The sequence below is a fragment of the Monodon monoceros genome, unplaced genomic scaffold (genome assembly GCF_005190385.1).
Source record: "Monodon monoceros isolate NGI ecotype Baffin Bay Population unplaced genomic scaffold, NGI_Narwhal_1 Super_Scaffold_1, whole genome shotgun sequence".
Classification (NCBI taxonomy): Eukaryota; Metazoa; Chordata; class Mammalia; order Artiodactyla; family Monodontidae; genus Monodon; species Monodon monoceros.
Genome location: NW_021703765.1, coordinates 75,148,701 through 75,162,985, shown reverse-complemented (window position 1 = coordinate 75,162,985; position 14,285 = coordinate 75,148,701). Strand labels below are relative to the sequence as shown.

The 14,285-nt window shown below is 43.0% G+C and overlaps 1 protein-coding gene across 1 annotated transcript in view; it reads right to left on the bottom strand.

The window, feature by feature from the left end:
- Positions 1-14,285, bottom strand: part of FBXW8 (F-box and WD repeat domain containing 8) — a 112,870-nt gene that overhangs the window by 74,749 nt on the left and 23,836 nt on the right. Inside the window, exons 3-4 of the mRNA XM_029222526.1 lie at positions 10,627-10,791; positions 6,797-6,885 (exon numbers count right to left, since the gene is read on the bottom strand). Coding sequence (XP_029078359.1) covers positions 6,797-6,885; positions 10,627-10,791 — 254 coding nt within the window. The remainder of the gene's footprint in view (positions 1-6,796; positions 6,886-10,626; positions 10,792-14,285) is intronic.

The following is a 14,285-nucleotide window of genomic DNA, read 5'->3' as shown; positions in this document are numbered from 1 at the left end:
AAATAAAATGAGCTCGATCCCACGGCGCAGTCTTTCTGTGGAAGTGCACTACTACAAACAAAATGAGCTCGATCCCACGGCGCAGTCTTTCTGTGGAAATGCACTACTACAAACAAAATGAACTCGATCCCACGGTGCAGTCTTTCTGTGGAAATGCTCTACTACAAATAAAATGAGCTCGATCCCACGGCGCAGTCTTTCTGTGGAAGTGCTCTACTACAAACATCAAGTGCAGCTTAAGATCCATCAATTGAAAAATAATGAACATCTTAATGGACCTTACGAGATCCATGCACTACACACTTAAAACTGTTTTCCATACATCTTGGTTAATCACAATCAATAGAGTGAGAGTCAATGATGATTATGCAGAGTTACTGTAGCTGTGGCCCTTCCCATTATTCCTTGGAGAACCAGAGATGGATAAATGCAGTCATGAGTTCACCAGTATTTATTAAGGATATTCTGGAGCTCCTTCATTAAGGATATAATAAATGTAAAGCTCTCCTCTGGTCTCTTATCAATATCTTACCTCAGACTTATTTACCAGAAAAGCATGTATACCTCACAGCAGAAAATAAATAAAAGTATTTATAAAAAGAGGTCCCTAATGGGTAATGATCGAATTCCTTATGGGAAACAATCCAATGTCATAATAAGCGGCAGCACAAAGTCTATATAACTCAAGGTTGAAAGGAACTGCCAAGAGAAACAGTTTTTTAAAAAGGAGAAAGACAGAAAGCAAGTCCTTAGTAAGTATAAATATGGGGTGACATTTATCTAATGCAATTTTTATCACCAATCTGTATTTACAAAGCATCTGTTATCATCTCAAGAGCCTCAAACTAATCCTATGTATTATCCATTTTTATACATTCACATGAAGCTAGAGTATTATAAACACCATCCTTGAGGTCCTCAGCTCCTGAATAGCAAGTGTTGTAAAATTCAGGGCAAATACACACTATTTCAGATCAAAGCCATATTTTGGCATGGTACATGGTCAATACAAAGGCACATTTTTAATTACTGGGAAAAGTGGAGAAAAAATGGCTAAAAGCAAGATATTTCAAGTTACCTTAGACACGTGCCTATGTCTGAACTATTATTTTCCAACAGTTCTTAATTATAAACAATGATAACATTCCAATAAAGTGTCAATAGGCAAAGTGAACCAACCAGAGATTCAGACACCAAATTTTACATATATAAACTGGAAGCTCAAAATGTTGCTTCATGTCTACATAAGACTGGCAACCCTCTCGACTCTGTCCAGGTTGTGACAGACAGAGCTCTAGGAAGGATAAAAGCCAGAACGACAGCCAGAGGTCACTTGGCTGCTAGAAACGTGTGTGTGGTTTTGCTTGGTGTCACTTGCCTCAGAGGGAATGGAGATGGAGGAAGTGCAGGAGACCAAACAGGACAACTGAGTACTTTTCAGGGAAAGAAGACACCTAGCACTTGGTGACATCAGACGATCCAGTTTCCCCTCCAACCACACTTGACAGAGAAGAAACATGGATACACAGTCACTGTTCCTTCCAGTCAAGGGAGGAGTTGCACCCTAAAAAGGCAGATCACCACAGTAGAAAACGGAAGGAGAGGCATTTAGGAGTGTTGAGAAAAACCTTGACACAAAGAGGGGGCCTGATGTTTTTTAAAACCAAAACGGGGGGCGGGGGCGGGAAATGGTCCTCTAATGTGAATAGTATGCTTTCTTACGCAAACTGAAGCGCTTCAGACTTATGAATCTTAAGTAACAGTGAGGAGGGACTTCACTGCAAATCACCACCATACTCCTGGGCATCTGATAAAGCTTCTTGTGAGCTAATAGCTTAATGGTTAGCAGAGCTGGCACAAGGCTCCCAGTGAGCCCCCCCGCTTGACTTTCTCTGGCAAGTTTTACCCGAGATGCTCTCCTTCACTAGATGGCAGTAAAGCCAATATATTCCTGGCAAATTATACCTAGGCCTACATCTCAGGTTATAATGCGACCCTTCTGAACTCATGATGTCATCTGTTTTCAACACCCTTAACTCCCAGAGTGCAATTGTGGAGAAAGAGGACTGTCTAGGCCTCACAAAACAGGACTGGGATGCCGTCATAGCCTCGTCCCTTCTAGTCTTTTCCCTCAATGATAAACGTATAATTTGAGAGACATTCTAAAATTCTCGGAGCTCTCACCACAAACAAACAAAAACAAACACCATGCTTCCTAATCACTTATTATCAACCAACTTTCTAGATAACATCTCTTCTTCTAAATCCAAGGAAGACACACACTAAACCTCACCGCATTTCAGGAACGCTACCAGATCACAAAGAAAACACAGACAGAGGCTGAGCTCTGAGAGAAAGAGACAGGTGGCTTATCGCAGAGATTGGTGGCTTCTCAGCACAAATTATTCTCAGGTTAAAGAAATGGGAAATTTTAGCCAGAAAAAATCAAAGTAAAGGTTGTATTTGAATTACATACTTAGTCACCGTTGAAGGAACTTCCACTTACCTGACCAGCAAAGAAAACCACTGTTTCTGGTATTTTCTGGGATGCTGCATATCACTGCTAGGTGGCCACATGACACCACAGAGAGGCACGAGGAAGGGCCAGAGTTAAGAGCTGGTAAGTCAAAGATGCGGTAAGGAGGCTCAGAGAGTGCAGGGTCTCAGAAGTGCAAGGAGTTTTCCTTCTATACATACCTTCCCCAAAGTTTCCTCGGTGCTGGGACTGGTGTTAGGCTCTGAGGTTACAAACATGCTTAATACATGGCCCCCACCATTTGAAAACGGTACAGTCAACAAGATAAAACTCTTGATCTTTAGCTTTATTTATGGCACTGACTGAAAAAAAGGAAGGTGTACTCAGGAGACCGGGTTTGAGGGATGGTTTAGAGACTTCAAGGCAAAAAGTTATATGGGAAAGAAGTTGAGGATTATGAAGGCATTTTAAAATAATTTCTTTTTTAAAATTTTTTGGCTGTGCCACACGTTATTCAGGATCCTAGTTCCCCACCCACGGATTGAACCCGTGCCCCCTGCAGTGGAAGTGCAGAGTCTTAACCACTGGACTGCCAGGGAAGTCCCTAAAATAATTTCTTAATCTGGAAAAAATAAAAATCCATCCACCTAAATCCAGTAATTAAAATATGTATTAAAAAACAGGCAGAAAACTAAACTGTACACACCAAAAGCCACAACGGGAATTGTGGTAGCATGCTGGGATTTAGGTGGATTTCTCTTCTCCACTTTCTAATAGTTTTGCAAAGACAATGTGGTTTTACTACTGTTTTCATTTTTAACAGAAAGGAAAGGTCCACACATGCCATGAAAGAAACCAAAGTGACGCTATAATAGCCAAGCCATCAGAGTAGCGAGCGAGGGCTGCAGAAGGCAGCGCTGGGGCCCGGCTCTCCACACGCCCCCCGCAGAAGCACAGCGGGGCAGGCAGGGCACGGGTGCCAGCCTCACTCCCCGGACCTTGCCGAGCCTCAGCTACCTTACCCAGAATGAGCGTTTTGGAAGAGAATCTCTAAGTTCCTTCCGGGTTTCAAGCTGTATGATTCTAAGTTGAAAAAAACTAAGAAATCGGAGAACAGACAAAAGAAATTAGGAATTCCTCCAGCTTCCCACGTAACATGGAGTATACAGGTGGGGGGAAGGGAGTCTATCAAATGTTAATGCTTTTTTTCAGACTAAAAAAAATGTATTAGTACTATAGAGCATTTAATGAAATATTATATATCACCTCTAGTTTTAAAAGACGCTTACAAATTAACTGAAAAAAAAAAATACATGGCTGTAAAGTTAAGACAAAAATGCTTAGGCGAAGCCTCAAGGCCTTGTGATTAGCTGTCCTATAAGCTGCAGATAATCACCCCTCCGGAGGTGTGAGGAGGGTAGACGCTGGGGCAGAGCGGCAGTGGGGCGCTAATAGGCTAGCGCCCCATGGAACCTGTGGGAGGAGGCAAGGCTTGAGCTGGGGGCGAAAAAACAGGGACTGGGTTTCTTTTGGGGGTAATGAAAACGTTCTAGAATTAGATAATGGTGGGCAGTTACACAACCTTGTGAATATACTAAAAGTCACTGACTTACACAATTTAAAAGGGTGGATTTTATGGTATGGAAACAGCATCTCAAGTTAAAAAAAAGACATGGTCAGAGGTGACTAGGACAGTGTGGCGGGGTGGGGGGGGGGGGGGAACCAAAGGTGCCCTGGGAAGAGTAATGAGGAAAAAGGGAGGTTGGAAACAAATTTCAAAGGCTCCAAACATCAGGAAAAGGTAACTGGAAAACTATCACCCATGAGACAGGAAAGGAAGCAAACACTCATGGACAAGAGTAAAAGATCAAAAGCTTTGAGAATAACGTCTGTTTCCTCTGCTGGAAAAACAAGCCTCAGGTAAGAGGCGTCCCAGTCCTTTCACTGGACAGGGACTCGAGTGTCTCCGCGTTTCCGAGTGAATGCGCATCTGAAGGGTGCCCTGGTTCTGCGCGCAAAGAAGAGTAAGGCAGAGCCGAGACTGGGTTCGCTCTAAGCTTAGGTGTGACACAAGTTAGTCTAAGCCTAAGCAATGAAGTGCCAATCCAGGAACATTTACACAGAAGGACTGAAAAGCTGGGAAGAAGCTGGGGCAAGATTCTGCACCATAATCTTCATCAATTATATAAAATACATTGTACAGGTTTAAATGCAAAAATGTCACATCGGTTAGCTGCAGATATAAAAAAACTAAGCGTCTGAACAGATTCTACTTGTGTAAAAAAATAGAGGAGAAGGAAGGGAAGAAGAAAAATAGGAGAAATGAAAGAGAAGTAAAAGAGAAGGAAAGGGTGAGATGGCCACTGTCTCTTTAAGAAGCTCCTTGGAGATACATAACTGCAGAAAGCCTGGTGAATACAACATTGATTGGGAATGAGGTAACCACAAACACCGCTGTCTCAAATGAAAAGGGATTCAAGATCTGACCCAGAAAACAAGCATCGTAACCACCAGATAAAATTTTAATGATAAACACAAAATGCTCTATATACAAGCAAGATTGAAGTATCTGATGCTAGGCCATAAACGTAAGGTTCTCTTAGAAAGAGGGGCCATGAGGAGCCTCTCTGACCCACAGATCAAGTTTCACCTTATCGATCCACTAAACTCTGCCATCGCTTTGCTTTGTGCTGGCATAATCTGTAATGCTGAGCAGGCCTCGAGGGAACGAGAGGCAGGAAAAGAAGGACTGGCATCTGGACTAGTGTCCAGATAAGAAATTCATAATTGGCTTTCAAGAATCGTCTCATTTCTAATTCCTTTTATGACTCTTTCAGTTCAATCTCAATAGTCTGTCCTCAAAGGCCCCTGACACACCAGGAGACTTCTCTAAGCTAGAATGATCCCAGTCCCTTTGGGAGTTATTGAGGAATCTCAGAATTAGCAGGTGAAAAGGATCTTACCTAGCATGAGCTCTCAGGCCCATACTTGAGCAATGAGGGGCAGAAGCCTAGAGCCACACTGATAACTGCAGGGATAAAATTCTAGATTTCTGGTCCATTCGTTTTTCTAAAAGTAATAGTTCTATAGCACTCCCAAGAAGGGTATTTACTGGCCTCGAAATCATGGCCAGTAAAACACAAGGTAATGGAAAGTGTTCCTCCTAAGGCTTATCTTGTTTGAAGCAAAATACTTTTACATAGGTACTACGGACCACAAAATATTAAAATAATCTGACTCTTGGAAATTTCAATTAAGGAATGCTTCTGAAGGAAAGAGTTTTTTTAAAGAAAAAGGCTCTCGTACTACTAAGCTGTTAAGTCCAAGGTTTGTTTTTGTTTGCTCCTCCAGGTAGAAAGCTCTTTTGGGTGTCTCACTCCGAAGTCAATCCAGACTCAGAAGTTTAAGTGTCCTAGTCTCTATGGCATTAAGTACACAATGTGAGACTCTAGTTCAAGACAACTTGTTAATCCAAGAAGAAAGTTATCTTCTTATTATACATTAAAGAAACACATAAAAACATCTCTGTAATAAAATATGAAGAATTCATGAAAGTGGTTTTTGGAACAGAAGCCAAAGGAATTCACAGAAGTTAGAATTAAATTTCTCGGCAATGGAGACAAACAAAAAGCCTATTTCAGGACAAGTTAACTGCAAATACGAACTGTGTGGTGGGGAAGGAAGATTACCTGTGGCCACAGCCCTTCCTCATAATAAAGGCTTCAGAACAAGAGATCAACAATAGCACCTGGGGCTTCCCTGGTGGCGCAGTGGTTGAGAGTCCGCCTGCCGATGCAGGGGACACGGGTTCGTGCCCTGGTCTGGGAAGATCCCACATGCCGTGGGGCGGCTGGGCCCGTGAGCCATGGCCGTTGAGCCTGCGCGTCCGGAACCTGTGTTCCGCAATGGGAGAGGCCACAGCAGTGAGAGGCCCGCATACCGCAAAAAAAAAAAAAAAAAAAAGAATAGCACCTGTTTCTGCCAACACTTATTATTATTGCTTGACTTTTTTATGTCTTCATAAAATACAAACTGTTTGCCTTAATGAAAATCTAACAGAACATGCCATAAGAGTGATTTAAAAGCTCAAAAGATGCATGGACACAAATGGATTACAGAGCCGCTCCACACCACTAGGTTCAGAGCTCTCAACTACTGGAGGATACAGAGTCATGGAGACGGCCCATCTCCACGAGGGCTATAAGTGGGAAGGCACGCACTTCCAAGGGAGAATAAGGTGGCTGGGACGCAGAGGGTGGTCCATGAAAAGTGAAAGACCTTAGGATGAAGAATATTAACTGAAAAACTGTTTTCGCTTACCCAGCAATGACAACACCATCGTGAGAATGCACATCACATAAAACCGCGTCAGGAATGTGTTCCAGCTCACTCACGGCGCCTTTGCGATTCTGCATAAGAAAAGGGGGTGCAGTTTATACTACTCTCTGGATAGCCAGGAGACAAAGCATTTCGCTCTCAACTACATTCATGGCAGTTTTTTTACGGCAAGAACTGTGTCCATAGTTATCAAGACATTCAAAAGGACAGAGACGACTAATATGTTAAGCTATGTATTTATGAGTTACAAACACACTGAATGAAACTACTGGGCACGGGATGCGCGAGACGCTGGCCCTGTCCTTGAGGGGATTACAGGATGTTAACCACTCCACTCCGCAGTGGGCTGCTAGTGAAGAAATGTATAAAGTGTATTTTAAAAGTTCAGTTCAGATGAGAGAAAGTAGTTAATGGTATTTTACCTGTTAACACCCCTTATAAATGCTCTCAGAATAAAATGAAAAAGTATATACAACAAGATAAAAATCAGGATGGGGAAAAGAAAAGACACTGTTTCTGATTGAGAGGTCAGAGGTTCATGGAAAGGGTATTTAAAGGAAACCCTAAAACCCATAACACAGCTGCTCCTGAGGAGGGAACTAGGTGGTAGGTGGAGAGAGGTGAGAAAGAGATGTGTTTTCCAGTATATGCCCTTTTATGACTTTTGATTTACTGCACCACGACTGTTTATTTACTGATTCAAAATATGTATAAATAAAATAATTATTTTTAAAATAAAGGGAATCTTGAAGAATAGGAAGTATTTACATGTGGGATGTTGGGAAGGGCAGGGCAGGACAGTTAAGCCAAAAAGCAAGCGTGAATAAAAGGTATTCAAGAACACCAAGCCATCAAAAAATATATACACATAACTGAATTGCTTTGCTGTACACCTGAAACAAAATTGTAAGTCAACTATATACTTCAATTAAAAAAAAATACCAAGCCATCCATAATTTCAACTTTGCTGTACCAGCACAAGGACTAGAAATGGTGTAAGTGGCAAGCACAGCTCTCAGCACACGGCAGGTCTTCAGTAAGTGGTATAGTCACTATTTACATTATTAGGGGATAGATGATGACATCCATTCCACTAGAACCTACGTTTATTAAGCAGCTGTACTCCAGGCACCGTGCAAGACGATCTACACGGCGATCCCACTGAACTCGAGGACCAAGTCCAAGGCTGAGGGACACAACTGGACACATGCAAGTGGGGCTGTCCTGCTAGTGGAGACATGGGGATGGAAGGACTTGAGCATCATCTGTTCGAGGGCCACAGCCAAAATGACAAGAACAGCAAAGCTCTTTTGAGGGACAAGCTATTGAAAGAAAAGGAGAGGGCCTGTGTGCTCACGTCCTCCACTAAGTTTCATCACGTGGCTTCCTCCCCATCAAGGGCTCCAACCCCACACTGGTATTCTGGATTAGAGAGATCCTAGAATGCTACAGTGAAATGAGTGTATGCAAACACCAGGGAAAGGAACATCATTTGCACGCTGGCTCTGAACTGCAGGTCCAGGTAAGTTCCTGCAGGTCCAGGTAAGTGCCTGCATTCACAGGTCATCCCCTGTGTGGAAGTACTGAGAACCTTGAGGTCCCTTCTCAGCTTCCTCAAACACCAACCTAGGAGATGCCAAACCAAATCACCTTCCCAACCCATCCTGAGGTTGACCATGAATAGCACCAAACCACAGCAGCTGCGTGCCAAGGCCAATGCTAACTGAGCAGCAGACACAGGCCACGCGCTGTGGGAGGAGTGTTAGATATATCAGTAGACAGCCAACCTCACGACGGCACAAAGAGCGCAGCTACTCTCAGCTCCACATCAGAGATGAGAAATCAGAGGCACACAAAGGGAAAGCATCTTGCTCTGCACTACCTTTCATGTTTTCATAAGAATTCCTTTCACTCTAGAATCACAAGAATCCCATCACTACAGTTAATGCAAGAGTCATCATTTGACATTTTACTTCTGTAGTCCTCACAGGTAACAGTGCAGGAAATGGGCCCGAGACACTCCACAGAGAAGCCTCCCTCCGGTCTCCCTGCAGTTTGACTCCAGGTCATTTAAGCAACGACCTCTTACTGAGCACTTAACAAACACATGGCTTTGGGTTTGTTGGAGAAAAACAACAGAACAGACGTTCAGTTGGATTGTACGTAATCTGTATACTGGCATTAAGTGCCAGATGCTATGAGGCGGGTCTTTAAACCCCTTCACTTCGGCCCCCTCCAGCCTGGATGAGGAGGGGGTACCTGCTTCCCTCCCTAGCTTTCTAATACCAAAGAGGAAACAAAGAACTCAGCTGCCGCTTTCTCTCTTAGAATCTGACATTTATGAATTCAAGCCAGGGTACATGGAATATCTCCAGCTCTCATGCTCACGAATCTCAAAAGTATCCCTCCTTCCCAGACAGAAAGGCCCTAGTAAATGCCTCACTCTCAAGCTTTCCTTAAATTATGGCTCCTCCTGCCAGGGTCAGACCCTCTGCTTTCCGGCCCCCAGCCTGTCTAAGCAGCTTTGGCAAACCCAATGCCTGCTCTCGCTTATGTCCTTCACACAGACATAACCAAGCAAATGGGCAAGAGGGCGAGGGGGGCCCTCCACGCGAGTTTATTACCTGGAGTGGATACACAGAGCGGGGGCCAGAGGGATCTGTACTTAGTGGTGGGTCTTCAGGGCCAAGGATGGCTATGCTAATCCTCTTTAGAAGGATGGTTCTCACCCAGGGCTGATTTTGCCCTCAGGGGACATCGGACTGGTCTGAAGACTTTTTGGTTGTCAGAGCTGCGGGGAGGAAGAGAATGCTTCTGGCATACACTGGGGAGAGGCCGGACATGCTGCGGAAGATCCTGCAAGGCCCAGGACAGGCCTCACCGCAAAGTACTGGTCCCAGATGGCACTAGTGCTGGGGTTGAGAAACCCGAGTTAGAGGAACACTACCTCTTATTAACTTTGCTAGGAACTGTGACGCTGCCCAGATCAAGAGTATCGGTCACTAATCAGGTTATGAGGTGACTGGGGACAGACATGCACATAGGCAATATGTCACTATCAGTAATGAGCAAAAGCTTGTTAATCTCAAAGTCTATTAGGATTGACCTTTACAGGAGGGGAAAGAATACAGTTCTGTCCCTTCCTTCCAACTGAATATCCAGCTACCCAGGTGGGAAGAAACGGGCACCACACTGCTGCCTCGTCATGCCTTAAACAGCTTTATGTAACACTGTTCTTGACAGTTATTTTCTACAGAAACACTGTTCTGTGCAAATTCATAGCTGTGATCTAATATTTCTGTAGAAATTTTGAAGTGATAAATGTTATGGAAGCAAGCCAATAGGTTATGTGAGGGAACAGAAGACAGTACTTAGAGATGCTTAATGATCTCCCTCTTAGAATTTACTGGAGATAGCATTTTCAGCCCCTCTTTTGTATTCAGGTGGTGCTTTCTTGGTCCATCCAGGGAGACGGTGGCAGTGAAAAGGGGCTGCACTGAGCACTAGCCTAAAGACCCCGACCACCAGAGGCGAGGGGACCGGATCCTCAGTCTCGCCCCTCCTCTCCTAGAGGACAACAGGATGCTCCCAAAGAGTGTGCTTGAAAACAAGGGCAGATACTCTAATGGGCAACAAAAGGGGCAACAAATCACCAACAGCTGAAGGGACGCTCACCATCCTCCTCCTCTCCTTGTTTCTGGCAGTTAATCTCAGGATGAAATTGGAAGGACTCGGGTGTTTAATCCCAGGCTTGGATTCCTGTGTCCTTGCAGGCTATTCCCCTACAGGTAATGATATTGGCCACTGCCTACCTTCCAGTTGGTTCTTAACATGTGTTCCTTGGCTCGGCACTCTTGGAAGATGAGCTTCCAGCAAGAATAATCGGAGATGCTGCTCTCGGGAAGGTGCCCTTCCTGCTGGCACAGCCGGTACCAGAGTACTTCATCTTCTGCAATCACCTTCCACGTCTTGCTCACCTAAAACAGCAGAAGTGACACAAATGTCAAATTCTGCAATTAGAGAAGTCCCTTGTCATCCAAAAATCAATCAACACCTTTATTACTGCCCTGGGTTTATGGCAGTATAAAACGTCTCATTAACAAAACACTCTGAGGCGAAAAAAAATACAAGCAAATGTTTCCTGTTTTATCTTTCAAGATTTCAAAATTGTTGTACTACCAATATCACATTTTAAACTACCTGGTTAAATTATTTTATATATATATATGTATAAAATATAAAGAGAAAAAATACACAAATACATAAAAGGCATAAAATACACACTGTAACACGTTAATAGATATAAAATCATACACAGCTTTTCAGAACAGAATCTCTTTACTTTTCACCAATAAGCACTTGTCTTTCCATCTTACAGAGCTACAGACCAATGACCTCTGAAGTAAAGAGCTGTAATAAAATATCCATAACCCAAAACTTCTGTTCATATGAGAAATTCAGATTTATACTATGTACAAAAACTTAGATTTTAAATGTGTAGATTAAAAAAATTATTTAACAGAAAACTCAAGCAATTATCTAGGATGGTAAGATCTGATATAGAGAAACTAATATTATGACTGGACTGAATTTCAAATCCCAACAGTATCCAGAGGAAATGGCCATTTTAGCTATTAGTGTTTGTTTGTTTTACCACCAATGTCTTTTTTTTTTTTTTACATCTTTTTTGGAGTATAATTGCTTTACAATGGTGTGTTAGTTTCTGCTTTATAACACAGTGTATCAGTTATACATATGTTCCCATATCTCTTCCCTCTTGCGTCTCCCTCCCTCCCACCCTCCCTATCCCACCCCTCTAGGTGGTCACAAAGCCCCGAGCTGATCTCCCTGTGCCATGCGGCTGCTTCCCACTAGCTATCTATTTTACGTTTGGTAAGGTATATATGTCCATGCCTCTCTCTCACTTTGTCCCAGCTTATCCTTCCCCCTCCCCATATCCTCAAGTCCATTCTCTAGTAGGTCTGTGTCTTTATTCCTGTCTTACCCCTAGGTTCTTCATGACATTTTTTTTCTTAGATTCCATAAATATGTGTTAGCGTACTGTATGTCTTTCTCTTTCTGACTTACTTCACTCTGTATGACAGACTCTAGGTCCATCCACCTCTCTACAAATAACTCAATTTCGTTTCTTTTTATGGCTGAGTAATATTCCATTGTATGTATGTGCCACATCTTCTTTATCCATTCATCCGATGATGGACACTTAGGTTGTTTCCATGTCCTGGCTATTGTAAACAGAGTTGCAGTGAACATTGTGGTACATGACTCTTTTTGAATTATGGTTTTCTCAGGGTATATGCCCAGTAGTGGGATTGCTGGGTCATATGATACTTCTATTTGTAGTTTTTTGAGGAACCTCCATACTGTTTTCCATAGTGGCTGTACCAATTCACATTCCCACCAGCAGTGCAACAGTGTTCCCTTTTCTCCACACCCTAGCTATTAGTGCTTTGTCTTCCAACCCTAACTTTGAGGAAGGATGGATTTACTTCATCATGGGATAATGTACAAAGCTGGGCAGACTGCAAAAGATGGACTCTGCTCGCAAAATGAGAAACTGATCCAGCAGATCAACATGATCTGGGGTCTGCAACACATTCTGCTTGCTGTCCACCCAAAGGCTGAGCCTCACTTCTAAGAAAGTAAGAGTCATGACCAGTGGTTCATGGTAACTTGTGCTCCTTAACACTCCCTTGGGGCCACTTCAAGACATCAAATACTCAGACAAGAAGAGAGAACATGAGACAAAGAGAGAGCACACAGCATGTGCACGGCAGACTCTCATTACACAAGGGTGCCTCATTTGAGAAATACCAATAGGGAGTTAGCTTCCAGGACTACAGAGTTGAAGATCTCCGAAAATCTGCTCCTCCACAAAACCAACAAGAATACTGCCAAAAATTGTCAAAATCAACTTTTTCAGAACTCTAGAAATTAACTAAAGGCTTGCAACGTTCTGAGAAGCATCTATTCAAGAAAAATGGCTGAATCTTGGTAAGAATAGCAACCTTTGTATTGTTTTCACTTGCATTAATCCCATCCTCATCCTCTAGCTCCACGGTAGCCTTGAAAACCAACAGCCTCCAACTATAGCAGCTGTAAAACCCAGCAGTCTAGCAGCTCCCAGAGAGGCCAAATGGGTTTATAGCTCTCCAAAAGTACCATCCCCAGAGAACCGTCACTATTTGGCCTGTCTGGCAGCTTGCTAGAAAGCTCTGTTCTCGAGGCTCGTCTTTATCTAATCTGACTTAGCTCTAACTCTGTCCTATATCCAGGGCATTTGTCAGAAAAGAATAAGGGACAACTGTTTAACAGTGCAGCTGCCTGACATGGCACTACCAAGTAGGGCTAAAAGGAGGCTAATCGAAAGCCTTAAAAGGAAAACCTGGGGAGTGGGATACCCCATTATAAATATATTCAAAATACTAAAGGAAAGCATATCTAAAGAAATAAGCTTATAAGCACAATGTCTCACAAAGTAGAGAATATTGACAAAGAAACAATATTTTATTTTTTTTTAAAAGAACCAAACAGGGCTTCCCTGGTGGCACAGTGGTTAAGAATCCACCTGCCAATGCAGGGAACACGGGTTCAAGCCCTGGTCCGGGAAGATCCCACACGCCACGGAGCAACTAAGCCCGTGTGCCACAGCTAGTGAGCCTGCGCTCTAGAGCCCACGAGCCACAACTACTGAAGCCCACACGCCTAGAGCCCATGCTCCACAAGAGAAGCCACCACAATGAGAAGCCCGTGCACCACAACAAAGAGTAGCCCCCACTCGCCACAACTAGAGAAAGCCTGCATGCAGCAACAAAGACCCAACATACTTAAATAAATAAACTTTAAAAAAAAAAAAAAAGAAGATAGTGATATAGGAAAAGAGGAACAAAAAAAACATACTGACAGCTCCTTAAATGGCTGAAGGCAGCCATCACATTTCCCCTTAGTCACTTCTTCACTGGTCTAAACACACCCATTTTCTCCAACTAATTGTCATAGGACTAGCTCCCCTACCCATTATCTCTGAAATGTACCCTAGTATTTATGCATCTCTGGTGTCCCTCTTCAAAAGTGATACTCAGGACTAAACAATACCCCAGATATAGACTGTCAAGTGCCATGAACAGGAGGATTTTATCAGATACTAATTTGCTACTTCACTTGAAGATACATCCTCATGGTTACAGAACGTATGGTCCAGAGCTTCTGGAGTCTGTTTATTTTATTAAATATTTAAGGCAGACAAAAAGGTATATATTACAAACACCCATGGATACACCACCCTGCTTAAGAAATATTACCAATAAGCTTAAAACTCCTATGCATCTCCCAGTGTCCACATCCTTTTCTCGCCAACAGTAACCTCAGTTTGGTATTTATCAATCTTCAGAGTCTTTTTAAATACAAGTTGCAATTAAAGAAAAATAAATTCCCCATTTCTTACTCTCAC